The 19930-nt window shown below is 44.9% G+C and overlaps 1 protein-coding gene across 3 annotated transcripts in view; it reads right to left on the bottom strand.

Moving 5' to 3' along the window:
* Nucleotides 1–19930, bottom strand: part of LARS1 (leucyl-tRNA synthetase 1) — a 72260-nt gene that overhangs the window by 21891 nt on the left and 30439 nt on the right. For all 3 annotated transcript variants that reach the window (XM_077326970.1, XM_077326969.1, XM_077326971.1), the window contains 7 exons: nucleotides 18911–18974; nucleotides 16193–16376; nucleotides 15952–16042; nucleotides 14327–14467; nucleotides 10560–10700; nucleotides 10338–10448; nucleotides 8307–8417 (listed from right to left, as the gene is read on the bottom strand). In XM_077326970.1, coding sequence (XP_077183085.1) covers nucleotides 8307–8417; nucleotides 10338–10448; nucleotides 10560–10700; nucleotides 14327–14467; nucleotides 15952–16042; nucleotides 16193–16376; nucleotides 18911–18974 — 843 coding nt within the window. The remainder of the gene's footprint in view (nucleotides 1–8306; nucleotides 8418–10337; nucleotides 10449–10559; nucleotides 10701–14326; nucleotides 14468–15951; nucleotides 16043–16192; nucleotides 16377–18910; nucleotides 18975–19930) is intronic.

The following is a 19930-nucleotide window of genomic DNA, read 5'->3' on the forward strand; positions in this document are numbered from 1 at the left end:
TTGTCGTGAAAGAAACTGTGATGCCTGCTGAAGGTGATGACCACTGAAAAAGGGAATAGTAAATCCTTGTTGTCTGATAGCTACGAATTGATGGAAACAAACTTAAAGATCATGCTGTCTGCCTACTCTTAAGTGAAAAAAGGAAATCATTGCTTCCTACTGTGAAGAGAGCATCCCTCTCAAAAAGAAGGTTCTCAACCTTGGCTCTCATCTCCGGTGAAAGAGAGGTGCTACAGAGCCAGGAATGTTAGAGTAACAGCTGAGGCCATAGCTCCAGCCATGACCTTGGCTGCCTGTTTGCCGGCACTGATTGCCTCTTTGGAAGTACAAAAAAGCTTCCAACTGAAGTAGCTTCACCAAGCCTTTAGATTCCTTCGGAGGTTCACTGAGGCATTTGGAAATGCCTTCCCAGAGTACCATCAGGTAACCACCATTTATAGTCTGTTAATTGGCTTGCCTGGAAGCGGGCAAAAGGTCAAGGCTGCTTAAAAATAAACGTTTCTTCTCAATCCAACAAGTTTACAGCTCTCTTGATCCAGTGGAGCAGAGCATTGGCCAGGCCTCTGCTGAAGATGCATGTCCTCCAAGACTGTGGAAGTAGATGGGAGGTGGACAGAAAGACAGTTAGGAGAATTACTCTTAACTTTATATAGGGTATCAAGTTTCTTTGGAGCTGGAATGACGGAAGCAGGCTTTTTCCAAAATAGACCAGTAAGTTCATCTAGTCCAGGGGTAGTCAAACTGCGCCCCTCCAGATGTCCATGGAGTACAATTCCCATGAGCCCCTGCCAGCATTAGCTGGCAGGGGCTCATGGGAATTGTACTCCATGGACATTTGGAGGGCCGCAGTCTGACTACCCCTGGTCTAGTCCCTCCATTATTGGAAGGACAACAGTAGTTGGAGTCTCAGAATAGAGACAACTCAACACCTTATCTCTAGGATGTGCAACCAGATATCAAACTATCCGGGTCTAACACTTTAGCCATCCTGAGTAATTGCTCTCCATGTAAATGGTAGTGCTCTGTAGGAGACATGGGAGAGGGATCTCTGATGGTTTCATCAGGGGATGGTTTGCATGCCGGACTTCTTGGGGCAGAACACCAAATCTCTCTCCCTCCATCTCCTCCTGTTGTAACAGGCCCATAACCACGGGCCATGGCTCATTAATCAAATTAAAATAAAACCTTGGGTTCATCATCAAACAGGCTGCCCTATTGACTCACATACACTGGAAATTGATCATATGAGGCCTGTGACATTGAATGCAACAAAGCCAGCTGCCTCTCCAATTGTGCTACCCTGCTAGGCTGCACCTGCCCAACCTTGTGGTTATGCCAGAGCAGAAAGCTTGCCCAAAGCCCAGAGTACAGTCCAAGAGATAAGGAGCCAGGAGAGACAGAGTTCACAGGAACGCTGGGTGCAAAGAGAAGTTCCTGACAGTAAAAACAGTCCCTCAGTGGAAGAGGTCTCCTTCTTTTTTAAGCAGAGGCTAGATAGTCATCTAATGGATGATTTTATGAATTTAGGCAGATTGTGAGTGGGTGGGCAGGATATGCCAGTGTGTCTCTCTTGTGGCCTTTCCTTGTATACCCAGGGAATTGCTGATCACCATTGTGGGATGGTAGGTGAATTTCCTCCAGGCCACACTGTGTTCTGGAGATTTTTGGTAGGGAGAGGAGATCACTTGGCCATGAAATTGGGGTCACTGGGTGAGTTCCTGCATTATGCAGGGAGTTGAACTAAATGACCCTGGAGGTCCCTTCCAACTCTATGATTCTATGATTCAAGCCGAGTTGTAATCAAAAACCAGAGAGGGCAGGACAAAGGTAAAACACAAACCGGAATTCAAAAATAAATAAATAATAAATCTTGACCAATTCTACATTTTATCCTCAGTTTTACATCTTAACTGGGGAACACCAATGATGTCTACTTGGCTACATAATCCATATTAAAATGCCAATGTTCTCTAAATTCTTAAGCTGGCCTTCAACTGACTAAGCTGATAAGTTTAGCCATCTTACACATTTCTCTAGTCTTATCTACCCAGTCAGACATGTCTGGTACATTCTGTTTTTTCCAACCTTGAGCTACTAGTAGCCTTGCAGCCATAGTTTCATGGAAGAAAAATTCTTTTGCCTGTGGCAGAATAACTTCTGGTATTACACTTAACAATATATAGTCTGGGTACACTAGAAATTTACAGCACAGCACGTCTTCTAACAACCTATATATTTTAACCCAAAACGTTTTGGTTTTTTCACATCTCCACCACATATGAAAAAATGAACCAATTTCATCATTACATCTCCAGCATTTTCCATCATATTGGTTTAATATTCTACTTATTGCCTTTCGAGTCACATACTCCAAACATTTTATACCAATTTTCTCTCAAAGTTGGACATTTTGTAAGTTTGATATTTTTACCACATAATTGTTCCCAGTCATTAAAAACTATCTTATGGTTCAAAGTTTGCATCCACTTGATCATACAATTCTTGACCTGTTCTGTTTTTGTTTCATATTTCTCAAGTAATTTGTAGACTGGACCTTGCATATCTTGAGATATTATCATCTCAAAGTCTGTCATTTTCCTCATCGATATGGTAGAACCACTCAATTCTGCCTTGAATCTTGCTATAACTTGAAAATACTTCAGCCTAATATTTTTCCTTAGTTTTAGAGCTCACCCCAGCCATACTTTGTCCTGTATTAGTCAACATTTTATATCTTAAAAAGATGTAATATTTTCTGTTGAGACTTATTCAGGTATGCTTCATCTGGAGATTTTAACATCAAAGGGTTCAGAATTATTCTATTTTTATATTTAATCCATTTCTTTAATAGAACACTTCTCCAGAAATGTGTATCCTTTTCTCTCAGGGTTCTTCCTTTCAGCCAGAGATGGCTGTGTATCCCTTCTTCGATTTCATGTTTTTCAAATCTCAAACTCTGGCTAATGGGTTCATAATCCCTGCAGATATACAGGATAAAGCCAAAGCATGATTTTAAAATGTCTTAAGTCTGGCAATGCTTGACCTCTTCTCATTTTGTCATTGAGAAGAGTTTTAAAAGCTATCTTTGATCTTTTGTAATTCCAAATAAATTATCCCAGGCAATCCCATATTTATTTATTTGGGATTGCCTGCTTCTTAAAATTTTATCTTGGACTCCTATTGCTAAGACCTGGAAAAGAAAGTTAAGTTTTGGTAGTATATTCATTTTAGTTATTGCCATTCTTGCTGAACATGCGAAATTCATTTTAGACCATTATTGTAGATCTTCTTGTATCTCTTGCCGAACTCTTTTGTAATTATTCTCAAAGAGGCCTCGCAGATCTTGGTCAATATGTATTCTGAAATATCTAATCTTATCTGGGTTTATCTAACATTCAATTCCTTGTCTCAATTCTTTGATCTCTTCATCTGTCGTGGCTGTCGTAAACATCTTTGCTTTAGTCTTGTTAACTTTGAATCCAGATGTAAACCCAACATCTTGCAAACAGACCAGGACGTCTTGACCTTTAGAGCAGGAGGTTTGAGTGAATTACACCTTTTTTCACATTCTGCATTGGCTTCGGAACACAATGGAGCTGCGGACAGAGTAACTGATGCTGCCCTCTTGTCTGGCTGGTTACGGATAGAGGCTGGAAGTGAAGCCACAGACCATACAGAAGGCACACAAGAAGATTGGCCAGCAGCCATTGTTGTAGGCTCAGAGGCATGTTTGGGGGGAGCTAGTAGACAAGGCCCTTTCCCATAAGGCAACCTTCAGATGGGAAGAATGATTGGCACAAGCCTTGGGCATACATTTTTGACACATACGGCAAGCACTGACATTATGCACTTCGCCTAGGCACAGTAAACATTTATCGTATTCATCTGCCTGCGGTATTTTCACACTGTAGCAGGAGGACTTTTTGAAAATTGTGTTAGAATCTACAATGAACAGGAGCTTTCACTAGAGACGTCTTCCTCTCATGGCAGCAAAAAAGGAACTGAGGGCAGTGGGGTGTTCTGCCCCTCATCACGTGTGCACTTGGTGGGAACCACCCCCAATAGAAGCTTAGCTTTTAAAGGTTTTCCACAGCCCCAATGTGGGGCTGCATCACAAGATGGATAATGAATTATGAGAAACACTAGCCGAAAAGCCCCTTGCATTCAGGAATACAATGTGCGGTAGCGGACAGCAGCAGGGAAATGGGCTAAGGGATGTACCGGAGGTGACAGTCGCATTGGTGGCCAGGCTGCTGGTAAGGTGGGCAAGTGGCGGCCGGTGCACGGAGAGCTGGTGGTGGCAGCTGGGCAATTGCAGGAGTCACAGAGCATCCTCGCCGCGCAGCGACCAGTCATGGAGCGCGGCGCTGGTGGCGAGGGCTGTTTGGAGGGCCTGGTTCGGTGGCGGGTGGCCAGAGGGTGGCGTGGCTCCACGGGCAGGAAGGCCTCTGTAGAGGCAGAGGCTCCATGGCATAAGGGCGAGGGACCATGGGGTGCTGCCACCGAGAAGGTGTGTGTGGAGCAGGTGGCTCCATGGTGGGCAGGCGGAAGGCTGCGGGGTGGCGCTGCCGGGCTTGGTTCTTGAGAGTGGGGGTCTCAGCGGCGGATGGACAGAGGACCACGCGGCGCCCTGCAGCCTGGAAGGAGGCGAGTCAGCCAAGTGGAGCCCTCGCTGTGCAGGAGCTGTGGGGTGGCAAGGCTTGGCAAGTGGTCCCATGAGGCTGGGGGAGGCGGGCGCTCTAGGGGCCATCCCAATCCAGAGGTGCCCAACTTTGCTGGGCGCTTCTGGATTGGCCCGTTGCCTGTGGATTCCGAGTCCTGGACAGACCCAGACAGCAGAGCGTAGACCCAGACAGTGCCACCCAGATGGCTTTTTCAACTTTATTTAAGAGCCAATGGTTGAGATTTTATTTCACAGTTAAGATTCCTGTAGCACCTCAGAAACCATCAAGATTTTGAGGGTATAAGATTTTGAGAATCACAAGTTCCCTTTGCCCGGTATATTATAAAGAAAGCTTTGGCTCTCAAAAGCTTATACCCAGCCTGAAAGACTTGTTGATCTCTAAAGTGCTCCTGGACAGCCTGAGTCTAGAACAAAGGGAATGTGTCTCCAGTTCTGTATAAGGTAGTTTTAGATTGGCCATTTTAATGCAGGTTTTCCCTATAATTCACTGTTTTAATATTATGCCATTTTATGTAATATATATATATACTAGGGGCAAAGCCTGTTGTATCCAAGAATACAACGGGCGCTAGAGCTTGGCAGTGGGAACAGAAAGGGGAGGAGTTGTCCAGTCTGTAAGGGCATGGGGTTGAATGTTGAGGCCTACTGTACAGGGTTGTTGTGCAGATGAAACAGGAGACAAAAAAAAACAGTTTCATCTGCAGAATAAAGCTGTGCAGTGGCCTCAAACCTGCAGAGAGTTGCAAAGAAGAAAGACACATGGTTTGGCTGTGCCTAAGCCCGGCCAGAGCAGTATTTTAAGAGAGAAGGAGCTGTTCTGTGGCCTCCCTGTCAGGCAACTGTTTGGCAGAAGGGGAAAGTCAAAAGGAAGGCCCACAGGCTCCCCTGCGTTGCTCTTGGAAATGCCTCCTTCCCTCAGTCAGGGCCTGCCAGAGGTTCCTTCACAGCAGGCCTGAAGGGGGGGAGGGGAGCACTCTGCTGCCTCCTGCCAGCTCTGTCAGGGTTCTGAGGCAAGTTGCAGTTGGACATGGCAGTTAGGACAGTTTCGCCTTGGGGCAAAAAGGGCTGGCGCAGCCTGTCCAAGCCTCCGTTCTCATCCCTCTTGGCAGCCCTTCTGACCTCCTCTCCCTGCGGTGGTCAGGAGCAGACTGGCAGCCAGACTGGGCTGGGTGAATGGAATTTTGGTCTGTCCTGGTGAGGGGTCAATCGGAAGGTGCTTCACACCTTCCGATTGGCCCCTCCACTTGTCAGTCCAGGGCCATGGGACCAATTGTTGCCCTTCCTCATCACGGGCTGAGCCCACCCCAACACCCCTTACTGTTTTATTAAGAGGGAAAAGACTAGGGGCAAAGCCCATTGTATCCAGGAATATAACGGGCGCTAGAGCTTGGCAGTGGGAAGAGGAAGGGGAGGAGTTGTCCAGTCTGTAAGGGCATGGGGTTGTCATGTGTGTTGTGTGGGAGGTTGTGGTGGCATGGTGGCAAATGAGGCCATGGGTGTGGAGATATGGGTGTCAAGAACCTGTGGTGTGGAAAGTTCGTTGAGTGTGGGAGAGGACTGACCTTTGGGGATTTTGGCATAGTGGTTACAGATGAGCTTTACAGACCCATGTCCTCAGATATGTGAAGGGAAAATCAGACTGGAGACTCTTCTTAGGGGAAGATTACATGGCAACCAGTTCCTTCCAGTTCTGTGTCATTTCCCTTCTTGTGAGAATTAGGCCACAGACACTGAAATGCCCCTCTGCCCTAATGCACATGGGGTAGTCACAGTACACAGGTGTCCACCCTGTTCTTTTCCATTTGTTCACTGTTGATAAAACGTTATGTGCCCACATGCTTGTTTCATGGTTGCTCCTCAGAAGAACGGATTTTTGTACCCTATTGCTTACTACCCAAAGGAGTCTCAAAATGGTTTACAAACATCTTTTCCCTTCGTCTCCCCACAATAGTCAACTTGTGAGGCATGTGGGGTTGTGAGAGGTCTGAGAGAACTGGGAATGGGCCACAGTGACCCAAGCAGGCCTCAGGTGTCTCAAAACATTTTCCAATCGTCTTTCCTTTCTCTCCCCATAGCAGACTCCTCATGAGGGAGGTGGGGCAGCAAGCCTTACAGGGAAGGTGGCAACCCTAAGAGGGAGATTCTCTGTGCACAGCAGTCTTGACCTTAGTAAAGTTTTTTATACTGGTTTTTTATTTGCCAGGCCAAGGTTATTTGCCAGGCCAAAAAGACATTTCAGCCATTTACTTGTTCTCTATTTACAGTTTCAGGCTGTAAATATTTATTTAGATCTTCCTGCCCTTTCCAGACTCACATGACTGATGCTGGTCTGCCTGTCTGCACCCCAGAATATAAGCAGCTGCTGGTAAGGCCTGATCATAGCCCATAGCCCAGGAGGGACACACCTGCACCACTCCCTACCAACTGCAGGCAAAAATGGCTCCTTTGAAGGCTGGACTTTGAGGCTTTGTACAGTTTTGAAGTCCCACCTCCAAACCTCCAGGAATATTTCCTACTCAGGGGTAGCCAACCTCCAGGTGGGGCCTGGAGAGCTCCTGGAATTACAGCTCACCTGCAGAGTATAAAGATCAGCTCCCCAGGCAGAAATGGCTACTTTGGACAGGGTGTTGGTAGAGAAGAAACATTTAAGGCTTCCCACACAGGTTGTTGTTGAATTGAAAGACTTGAGGCCTACTGCACAGGGTTGTTGTGCAGATGAAACAGGAGACAAAACAGCCAGTTTCTTCTGTCTAACCCCAGGCCAGAGCAGTATTTTAAGTGAGAAGGGGCTTTTCTGTGGCCTCCCTGTCAGCAAACTGTTTGGCAGAAGGGGAAAGTTCCCCACCCTCAAAAGGAAGGCCCACAGGCTCCCCTGCGTTGCTCTCTGAATGAAAATGCCTCCCTCCCCTCAGTCAGGGCCTGCCAGAGGCTCCTTCGCAGCAGGCCTGAGGGGGGGGGAGGGGGAGCACTCTGCAGCCTCCAGCCAGCTCTGTCAGTGTTCTGAGGCAATTTGCAGTTGGACATGACAGTTAGGACAGCCTTGGGGCGAAAAGGGCTGGCGCAGCCTCTGTTCTCATCCCCCTTGGCAGCCCTGCTGACCTCCTCTCCCTGCAGTGGTCAGGGGCAGACTGGCAGCCAGACTGGGCTGGGTGAATGGAATTTTGGTCTGTCCTGGTAAGGGGCGTATCGGAAGGCGCAAAGCGCCTTCCGATTGGCCCCTCCGCTTGTCAGTCCGGGGCCAAGGGGCCAATTGTTGCCCCCCCATCATGGACTGAGCCCACCCCAACACCCCTTACTGTTTTATTAAGAGGGAAAAGATAATTCTTCTCACAGGTTAGGATGAATAAGAAAGCCATATAAATATTTTAAATAAAAAAAATGTTAGTGAAGGAACTTCACCAACAACCAGCAAATTAAGTAAATTTCATCACTTTCTCCCCAATTATAATGACCATGTATTCAGGTTCTCGTTCATACCCATGTCATTTGAACTAACCTCTAGATTATATTTTTATACTTCAGAAGCAAGCAATAAGAAAATGAGTTGGTCTAGGTCTTTTTTGGTAAGCATATAAATTATTAACTGAATTATATTTTGCTAGCAAATTGCAAAGAGGCTGACCTTGATCATGGCAACAAAAGGCATAACCTTTTTCATGTACTTCTTCAGTTCTGGCAAAGACCCAAGTTCACTGGCAATTATTTTGTTATCTGGTAGTTCTCCTCCATTGGCCTACAGCAGAAACAACAACAAAAATGCCAACAAAATTAATTCGCACCACTGCATGTTGGTGTTGGTTCTGTAAGTACTAAATTATCTAATGAGAGCTTCCTTCCTACACGAGTTAACTTTGTCTGAAACTTTCCCTCCTCTCATAAATTTTCATGCACACTTGGACCCAGATTCTTTTAAATAATGCTTTTATAAAAATCAAATTCACAGCCTAAAAATATCATTTATAAATTCATTCTTTCTAGATGTGGCCTCAAATTAAATATCACGCCTTCTTACATATCAGTCAGGAGCACCTCCTATCCCAAGCCTTCATAGCTGATGACCCACCAACCTGGATATACCTCAGTGATGGACCAAGGGCCTCAATAAAACCCTCAGTTTTGGCTGGCTGGCTGGGACAAGTAGATAGGGGTGGGAAACAGGGTACTGAGTACCCAGTAGCCTATAACAGATGGGTGGTGGGCTGGTTTGAAAAGTGTGTATGGTAAGTACTGAAGGCCTTTGCTACAGTTACGCATGAATGTAGCTCAATTTTACTACACAATAGGAAGTAGATGTACTCTTCCTGCTTTCCTTATACCTCAACACTACTTGCACATAAAACTGAATTATCTTTTACGCAGGAAATAGTTGTATGATTCAAAATTACTTAGGTATGTTATTAGAGACTGTTTATTTCTTAATGTGCTGTATTTACTAAAACTGTGATCCTATAATGTACTTTTGTATCATTTAATGCGATGTTAACACTTATGCTTTGCTTCAGTTCTGGTTTTTAGATCTTTTGGTTTCTGATTGGTTCTACAACCCTAATTGGTTTACTGAACATTCCATCCTGTCGATAGTATTGATTCATTCTGTGCAATCCACCCTGAGGCCCAGTGAGAAAGACACACTGTAAATGCTGTAAATAATAAATAAACAAATGTAAGCCTCCCTTCTCATGCACCCAACGAGGTACGATAAATCATTAGTTCCCGCCATAGGTGTCTTAACAGCCCTAGCATTTCATCTTGGTAATTCCAGACAGATACTTTATTCATGGTTAGGAGTCAGGGAGTCTTACTCACTGCCAACCAAGTAATGTGCCTTGATTTCCCCTTGCGTTAGTAAAGTTCACCTTTCAATTCCACTTCCCTCAAAAGCAGCCCCACAGAGGATAAAAAGATTCCATTAGTAGAATCCGGTTTCCCTCCTCCCTTCCAACAGGGATTGATGGCTGTGAGAGCTGGAGTACACAGTCATGCTTGTTTCCAATTAAAATAGTTAATTTAATTATGTTGCTATAAAATACACACACAGTCCTCAAATTAACCGGCATATTTAGCCGTTCAGCTCTAGCAGCACTATTGTTCCTGCACTACAAACAGTTGACAGATCAGTTCTAGCAGCTTGAGAATTCGGGGATTGTGGTTTTTAAAGCCAGATTTCTTTGCACTCTGTTAGGTTAGAAGACAAAAGAGTTCAGCATGCTTCAAGACATTTCCTATATAGCTGGGGAATTATTACACTCACTAAGGGCTATAGTATTAGTGGAGCTTTAAAGCCCCTTGCCTAACAAGGAAGCAGCACCAGTTTGACAATAGCCTAAATGGCACTGAAGCAAGCTGCTTACTAAGCTTTGCATGTGCAAAAGATTATGAAGAGTAAAGCCGTGACCATTACTTCATTTACAAAATGTCACTAGGAATGAGGTCATAAGGCAAACTTAATCATGTACCCACAACGGCACTATTACCAAGCACTGCAATACCTGCAGGCAATTATTAAAGCGAGGGGAGGGGAGACGACAACTCACCATTTCCCTTACATTCACTAAACTTGACACCAAATTAATTTATTGCAGGGACGGGGGGGGGGGGGAGAGACTGAGAAAATAAAATCATTACAAGAGAGGAACTGGGATTGGATGTTCACCTGGTAGTGCTTCTGTAGAACACAAAGTGTGGTGTGTTGCCACGGTGGGTAATTCCTGGCCACATAAATGGTGCAATGTGATGGCTTCTGGGGTGCTGCTTTATTGCCCTTCTAGAAAACAGTGGGAACAGAGAGGGAAGAAATGTTGTAAATGAGGAGGACCTCCAGCGTGGGTAAATGGATCGAGCACTTAGTACGGGAAAAGGATTCACTGCCATTTACCTTTCCTTTTGCTGGTGCCATATAGTTTTTGAGGCGCACACGAAGGTCATGAGCAACTTCTGTGAGGTACTGGGAAGAGCGGATCAGTATTTCATCCACAGGGCCAGGCACTGGCCAGGCGGCTTTCATGATGGAGTCAGTCTTTTAAAAAGTAAACAGATGCTAGGTTTAAGACATGGTTCATGGGTTCTCTGTTCCCAGTTAATCGCAATGGGATGTGCAGAAGCTATAATTTATTTTTCCATGATCTGTCAATCTTTCCCTCCCACCCCCAAATCTGCAATAGGACGCTTTCCCAAATTCTTCAGGTACTTGATCAATATTTAGCTGGGATAGGAACAAGGAGGAAAAATGTGAGGTGAAGATTTAGAACAGTAAGAACAGGAAAGGAAATTTGAGGGGGAAAGACAGAATGCTACTGCAGGGGTGGGAGGAGACAAAGCCCAAGCCCAAGAACTATCAGATACAATCTATGGTCCCTTTCATTTCTTGCATCAAGAGGAGGCTGCCATAGTTTCAAAGCACCTGCACCCTGAATAATTGTCCCACAAAGTATAGTGAAGAAAATGACTTTGACAGTTTCAGGGACTAGGGACTTTAACAGCTAAAGCTCTGTCTCTTCTCCCCTCCCTCAGAGAGCGTCCAGAGCAGCATTTGTCAGAATTTTCTCTTAATGAAGCCAAGGGTAATGAAATATTGTAGTCAGATAAGCTTTTTCCACAGTCACGGGCCTGGACACACTTGATGCTCCTCTGCCCATCCCATCCCAAGTGAGGGGGGAATTGACTCTGATGTTGTGTAACACCAGGCCAATTAATAGCAAGTTCTGCACCCTGTGTGACTACTTCACAGGGCAGAAAGTAGACCTGGTATGCATGACCAAGACCTGGACAAGGGAGGGTAAGACAGTCACTTAGAAAGAACCCGCCCAGGTCCAGAGCCCTTCACCAGTCTTGTCTGCATGGGGGGAGGGGGTGGCAATTCTGGACTGGGAAGCTTTTTCTGGAGTGGAGTGTGTTGGGATAGGGTGAGGCTCAGTGGAGAGGTGTTGCTATCTGGGTGGTTTACTGGCCAACCACCACGCCCCTAGCTAGTCTGTCAAGCCTCCTGTGATGGCCTGCGTTTTGCAGTACCCTAGACTTATAATCCTGGGGGACTTCAAAGTCCATGCCACTTTGCTGGATCCAACTGGATTCCTGAATGCTCTGGGGGACACAATGCTTTCTGGTGACTCACTAGCAGCACTAGTGAAGGACTGGCAGTCCCGTCTGGCTGTCCCTATTGATGAGATTGCTCCTCAGCACCCTCTTGGCCCTCGCCTCAAACTGGCTCCATGGTATACCGGCTGAACTATGGAAGAGCAAGAGAGAAATGAGACAGCTAGAGCAAGTGTGGAGGAAGACTTGCGGCGAAGCAGCAAGAACATTTTATTGTACGCTTATGAAGGCGCATGAGATAGCAGTGAAGGTGGCTAAGTGTGAATCTTATGCCAGCTCTATCGTATCTGCGAGCTGTTGCCCAGCCCAATTGTTTAGGGTAATTCTTATTGCCCTCAAGGTGAAGCAGCAAAATCTTATCCAATTGGAATTAGGCTGTGAGGCATTAGTGAGCTTTTTTGCAAATAGTCTTGTCGCTCTGCTGACACCTTCCAGTCCCACTTGATACAGAAAGGGAACTGGAGGCCCCTTGTCCATCTCAGGGGGGGAGATACATTTGGGGTCAATGAGGGTGATCACTCGCCTCCTTGATCCCTGTCCATCCTGGCTACTCAAAACAAGTGACCAGCAGTTAGGAGGCCCTCTGAGGGATATTGTTAACCTTTTACTTTCCACTGGAGAGTTCCCAGAGGCAGTGAAGGCGGCAGCCCAGCCAGCTACTGCCCACTCACATCTTGAATTCTGGGTAGGATGGTTGAAAGGGCCACCACAAACCAGCTCCTGGCATACTTGGAGGAAACTTTGGCACTCGACCCATACCACTCGAGCTGCCATCCTGTTGGATTATCCCCTGGCCTGAGGGAAGTTCACCTGCCCTCAACCAGGACCAGGGCGTTTTCAGTCTTGACCCCAAATTGGTAGAATGAGTTGAGGGCTGTGATGGAGCTGTTACAGTTCCACAGGGCCTACAAGATAGAGGTCTTTGGTTGAGGTCAAGGTAAATAAGATCGGGGCCTCTCCCAGGCTAAGCCAGGTCATCAGGCTATTTCTTCCTTCCCTGAAATGGGCTAATATCTGGTTCGGGGGGGGGGGGGAGTTTATTGCAGCCAAGATATTTGAATTTAATTACTTCTGGGTTTTAATGGGAGTTTTACCAGGGGAATCATTAATGTTGTGATCCCCCATGAGCTGCTTGCAAGAATGGTGGGATAGAAATGAATAAGTGAAGTGAAATAAAATAAAAATTATTCAGGCTTCAACTTGTCCCCCTCTACTGGGCCTACTAACTTGGTAGCCAGTGGCTGGCTGTTACACATGAGGATTTAAAAGTCTACTTGGCACCTGTACTTGAAAGATTTTTCCCCTTCCTCAAGTCAGCCATCTGCATTGAAGCCCAGGATGTTCACTAGTACTAGTCTACAAATCTTAGATTTGGACTCTCATATAATCCATACCACAGTCTCTTGTGGCGCAGAGTAAGGCAGCAGACATGCAGTCTGAAAGCTCTGCCCATGAGGCTGGGAGTTCGATCCCAGAAGCCGGCTCAAGGTTGACTCAGCCTTCCATCGTTCCGAGGTCGGTAAAATGAGTACCCAGCTTGCTGGGGGGTAAACGGTAGTGACTGGGGAAGGCACTGGCAAACCACCCCGTATTGAGTCTGCCTTGAAAACGCTAGAGGGTGTCACCCCAAGGGTCAGACATGACCCGGTGCTTGCACAGGGGATACCTTTACCTTTATAATCCATACTGATGAAAAATATGCTAATCATGTTCATGTTTTCAAAAATGTTTCAAAATACCAATATTGTTAATTTATTTAAACACATGCTGGCTTTGGCAGCAGAAAAGAATAAAAATCCTATAGTTTTAAATATCAACCTTCCCCTTCCCACATTAATCTGTGATACAACATGGAAGTGCAAATGATACCACTGCAGTTACAGCCATACCTGCAAGCTTTATAAGTTCCATAAATCTCTTCTCCCCACTATACTCTCTTTGCCTTTTCAGTGTTGTTCAAGAACATATACAATTTATGTCTTTGGATCTGGACCCTGGATTTCAAAGAGCCTGGCAATATCAGCATTAACACCCTGCATAGTACAATTGCAGCCTTGCAACCATCTTACACTCATAACATGAAAGGCATTGATTTACTGTTGAAATAGACTGTTTTAAGCAACAATCAATAGCCCTATATCAGCACTTATTAAAACAATCACTTATTAAAAAGCAAACCTAATGACTTCCCTATAGCCAGTTCCCCAAATTGTGACATCTTTAAAAAAATTAAGATTCAACACACACTAGCCTCACAAGAAAACATTCCCTAGGCCAATGGGTGTTTACGACTGAACCATAAGGGAAGGAACTGGCTCTGGTCTGAGCGGATCCCCTTGTCTTATGGGACAAGCCACAGTGATGTTAACAAATAGTTGTCCACATGCATCACACCGCAACCCTCTGGGTAATTAACCCAGCCTCTGACAGGGAACTCAAGAAGTGGGGCTTTGTGAGCAGTGTGTACATATATATATGCTTTATAAAACAACAGAGATCCTTCCTCCACAAAGACACACACACGCACCAGTGATAAATACATATCGATACCTTGTCCAGAAGTGCCCAAATGTATTCACACACATGAGGGCAGACTGGAGCTAACAGGAGTGTCTGAGATTCAATGAACTGGAGCACCAAGTCTCTGTGCATTCCTTCAATAGCTAGTTCGCGGTACTTGTCTTTTGCTGCCTGAAAGAGAGTCAAGCACAACCACCCTTAAAACATTCCAGCTGTCATGTAAAAGCATTGCACAAAAGCTAATTTCCATGCTGAATCTGACCTTAAAACACGAACTACTTACAATCCTATAATGGATTATTAAAAGGGCTATATTTTTTCTAAAAAAAAATAGCTGGCATTCGAATCGAATGAACTTCTGCTGGTTGGACATTACACAGCTTTACATTATTATAGCTCTTAAAAAGAGACATCTATCGGCATGGGCATAAAAGTCAAGGATAACTGTAACTGTATATTAGGCACTATGATTCTGAATGGCCCACATAAAAAGCTACCATTAAGCAGCAAAAGAAAAAAGAAGAGCGCAGCAATAAATATGATCTATCATTATGCACAGAGTTCAGGCAGCCAACCATATTCCTGAAAGTCAAGTCACTTGCGTTAAAAGCAGTCAGAGCAATTAATTACTAAGCAAGCAATATGTCGCTGTAGCCACTTTGGAGAGTTACTGACACCTTATGGACTATTGTGAAAAACATACACATTTCATCATCTATCCATCCTCCATGAAAATCCGTTTCATTAAAAGAGGAGTGTGCATGGGGGTGGGGGGAAGCAAGGAAACAATATTTTTTCTTTAATCATTTTACTGCCTGCCAATGACAGTAGCTTTCTGCCTGCCACAGGAGAAACTATTTCCTGTAGAAATACAATGAGCCCAGGATAGACCACCATTGATTGCAAAGAGTTTGCGATTATTCATACCTTCTGATCTAACAGAATACCAGCCTGGGCTCCAGAAGACAGTAAAAGCAAGAGAGTCACAATGGGAGGGGGACCACAGTTTAGGGGCAGATAGCATACTTTGCATGCAGAAGTCCAATTTCGGGCCTTGGAATCTCCAGGTCTCAAAAAGTAACTCTAGCTAAAATTCCTGCTGAGATTCTGCAGTGGCATGACCTATCAGAGCAGGCAGTATTCAGCAGATGGACTGAAAGGAGGGTTGCCAAATCCCCCTTTGCCGCTGGTGAGGGGTGGAGGGTATAGAGTTGCTAGATCCTGGTTGGGAAACTCCTGGTGATTTGAGGATGAAGCCTGGGGAAGGCAGAGATCTCATAGAGCCCTCCAAAAGCGTCCCTCCAAAGCATCTATTTTTTCCCAAGGGATCCCTCCAAAGCATCTATTTTTTCCCAAGGGAACTGATCTCTGTAGTCTGGAGATCAGCTGTAATTCCAGGGAATCCCCACGTCCCACTTCAGCATCCCTATCTGAAAGATACTTTCCCTTAGCTCCTGGAGATATAAGGTTCAACAGAAAGAGCAATATTACAGCCGTTTCATTTTACCTCCTGTTTTCATATGTTTTTTTTTTATTATATAGTTACTGCATAGCCATAAGTTGCTTTAAAACCCTGCAGGCTAGAAGGCAGGAGATAATTTTTTAATATAAAAACATGAAGTCATTCTCTGCACTATGGGAAGCAGATTACCTACCTGAAACTCAAAGAAGCCAGTTTTCAGGGCTTCCTTAAACATCATCTTCTCATAGTTTTGATCAGTCTTGATTATGCCAGCGTTCATTTCACTGAGGAAGAAATGAATGGGTAATTCAGTTAAAGTAGTAACACTTGTGTACTCAGAATGCTATTGGGCAAATATTTTCTTATGAATCAAGTTCTCAAGAGACCAAAGAAAGTATTTTTAAACAAGATGTTTACTACTTTCTTCACTTTACCTGGCAAAGACCCTGTCATTGAAGGTAGCAGCAGGTCCACTTCTTAAGCTGTCCCAGTTAGCAAGCATTTCCTTCACCCATTCCACCCAAGTGTATAGTCTGAGGATGCCAGCATCTGCCATAGCTTCCACAAAGTTTGCATCTTCAACAGTATCACCTGCATCAGCCAATGCCAACCGCATACCTGGAGAGAAAACAAGCTTATAATCTAGGGCCTCGGGAAATCAGATGGCAAGGCCTGACTCTCAGCTACACCTGCAGCATGAAACCCAGATTAAAAACTGAATTGATTAGAAATAAAAATGAAAAGTGAGGACTCACAATATTCATGGGGGGAGATCCCTTCCCCCTGTTAGACTTCTCCTCCTCCCCTCCCATTGCTGCTCATTGCTGCTCTTCAACTACTGCTGCTGCCAGGCCCACTGCAGATTTCTCCCTCCCACTGAAGAGCCCACTTTACACACACACAGCAACCACAGCTGCTCCCAGCAGTGAACACAGTGCAGCTCCTGTTGGGCTTCCCTCACTGCCCCCATCAACACTCCCAGCATGGCTCCTGGCAGGTTTGCTGTGGCTTCCTCCTCCTCCACTGCCATCACCAGACCTGGCACAGCTACTGGCTGCCCCCCACCCACACCCCACCCCACCAAGGCTACTGAGAGAGGAAAAAGAGGTAGGTGCATTGTCTGCACTTGTTCAGATAATATTTTTGCTCACGGTGGATTATACCGCCTCCAATGTATTTTTAAGCTTTTATAGATTTTCTTGGCAAACCTGCGGAGTCCACCAAGTTCACAGAAATATCTATTTTTAGTCAATATGGGCTCACTCTATCATTTTGGTATCTGCAAATGAGCCCCCATTGGATTATACGAGTATATAATGCTTTGAAAGGAAAATGGGGGTGGGAAAAACATCAGTTCCTATAAGAGGGAGAGCAGTGGGTTATCACATCACACTAGACTGTTTTTCAATGCAAAGCCATACAAAGTATGCTTAAAGCAATAACAAAAGTTTAAAGTCCTTGTGCCAAGTCCAATCCCTTTTGCTTCAGAAGCATGAGCAATACAACCTCTCCCTGTATGTAGCATTGATATTACAAGCTTACATTTCCCCCTTTGCAAAAAAACTGTTTTTAAAATCTAATGCTAAATATGGATCTTAGAGTGCAGACTGAAAACCTCTCACACTGGGGCCAGGTATTTACTACTGGGGTAGTTTGTACAAACATGGGTCAACTGGTGGGTTTGCACAAAAGAAAAAAATTAACATAAATTTAAAATGTTCATGTGCAGGAGGCAAAAATAAGATCTCAAGACTCTATGTCACTATTTTGCTGCTATTTTCATGGTCACACAGAAACTCTGTAAACCAGGGGGTGTCAACCCCCGGTCTGCAGCCCGGTACTGTGCCGCGAAGGCCTCAGTGATGAGCCGGCAGCAGCCCCACCTGCTTCCCCCCCCCCCCGCAGCGAGAATCTCACCAGGCTGCGAGTGAAGCGGCCAGCAAAGCTGCCGCTTCGCTCGTGGCCCGGCTAGCTTCTTGCTGCAAGGAGGGGGGGGAGGCAGGCGCGGCCACCGGCACGCCAGCAGACACAAATGTGTATTTGTGGAGCTGCCGCGCATGCACGTTAGCGCCCCCTGATGGCGAAAATGCACATGCGCGGCGCCTAGGCTGCCGGCTCTTCTCCACCCCCAGAGGCGGTCCTCAACCATAAAAAGGTTGGGGACCGCTGCTGTAAACAATAAAAATCAGCTGGAAAAAAGGTTGGGGATCGCTGCTGTAAACAATAAAAATCAGCTGGAAGGTGTTACCAGACTGTAGAGGAGATGATGAAAGGAAGCAAGTAGCAGGGAGGGTGGCAGAATAATCACCAACTGAACCAGAGAGGTTGTGTGACAGCAATCAGAGAAGCAGCAGAGAAGAAAGGAGCAGGTGACAGGGGGGGTAAGAGTGGTGCCACTACTAGATGTCCTATGAGAAGGTGGTGACAAGCAGGAATAGCAAGAGAAAAAGGAGAGGGTGAAGGAATGAGGGAAAGGACAAGAAAAGCAGTGGAGCAAAATGGGGATGAAGAGGGCTGCTATGGGGACAGGAAAAGAAAAAAGGATGGGATTTCTTCTGCCATGAATCCCTGTTGGTAATTCATGTTTACTTAACCATTTCTACTTTGTCATTCCCTGCAGCAAATTCCAATTTAAAATACACAAAATAACTCTATTGAAATTGTCTGAAGTATATACCCCATTAACACACTTAGCATTTATACATTCATCCACTCCATTAAAGCAGCCTTTCTCAACTTTTTTACCGTTGAGAAACCCTTGAAACATTCTTCAGGCTTTGAGAAACCCCAGAAGTGGTACAATCATGCAGAATATGCCTGGGAAGCTTAGCTGTATATATGCCCACCTGGGGCCCCTCCCCTTCCCACACCCTCCAGGCCCATCATTGGCCATTTTGGGTGGGGGGAATGAACATATATGCTCATATTACCCAATAAACGCTTAACAAATTTTAAAATTATATTAAAACTTAATTTGGAAAACCCTTTGAGGGCCCTTTTCCTGCATTGAGCAGGGGGTTGGACTCGATGGTCTGTATGGCCCCTTCCAACTCTATAGTTCTATGAAAACCCAGGGTTTCTGCATTAAAGATAGAAACATTTGTTCAGCAATGTAACAAAAACTTTCTAATTTCAACTCCATGGCTTCTTACCATCAGCAGAAAACTTCTCAACTGCTTGATACAAAGTGAGAAAGTTGCCTGTAGATTTAGACATCTATGGAAAAACAAAATCAAAGAAAAAGTATAACCTGTCAATCCAAGCATGTTCAGCAGCATTTAGTTCTATTTTACAGGTGAAGTAAAGGCCTCTGGCATGACGGAATCTGCATCAATCATATGGTTTCTTTCTATATGGTTCCCTAACCTGAGTGTAGGAAAGGGACAAAACTCTGATTTTTCTGATGAGTAAGGCTAAAATGGAAGAAATTCCTCCTGGCTCCTATCTATATGACTAAGTAATGTGGGGTTCTAAAGGTAAGATCAAGGGCTCAATTACATATTACAACTAAAGAGTGCTTACTGTTCATGGCATATGAAATTTCAGACTATGCCTGTGGAGACTTAGGTCCAGATCCCCACTTGGCCCTGAGTGTAGTTAACTGAGTGAACCCAGGCCAGTTGTTCTTCTCCCAGTGTAATCTGCCTCAAATGGCTGTTGTGCTGACAAAATGAATGGAGAGCCTAGTATGTTGGATACTGAGGAAACTTGAAAGGTCTGGTAGAATACAGCAGACAAACTGTCCCTCAAAATATTACTGAGGTATTTACTGGTCACAAAGAGACAATAAAAATATTAATAAACTTTGAAAAGAAAAATGATTTAGATGTCAAGATTATTAATCAAAACATGTAAATCCTTGAGTACAACACCATTTTCTGCCTAGGAAAGATAGTAAAATAAAAAAGCAAGTGGAAATAAGGTGTTGCAATATGCCAGTGTGTATCCGATAATCAGGAGACTTCCTGAAACAGAACTTTCCTACTTCTAGTTCTTGGTATTCCACATGGACAACCACCCATCCTCACTTTCATTCATGATGGGTCAGCATGTCCTAAAGAAAAATGGCACTTCCCTTTCTGAAAATGTCAGCACCCTTAAGACTTTGGAACTGTGTGCTTGGAAGAATGCCACTAAAAGACTATAGATTCAAGTGGGTGGCCTTGTTGGTC

The sequence above is a fragment of the Paroedura picta genome, chromosome 3, assembly GCF_049243985.1.
Source record: "Paroedura picta isolate Pp20150507F chromosome 3, Ppicta_v3.0, whole genome shotgun sequence".
Lineage (NCBI taxonomy): Eukaryota > Metazoa > Chordata > Lepidosauria > Squamata > Gekkonidae > Paroedura > Paroedura picta.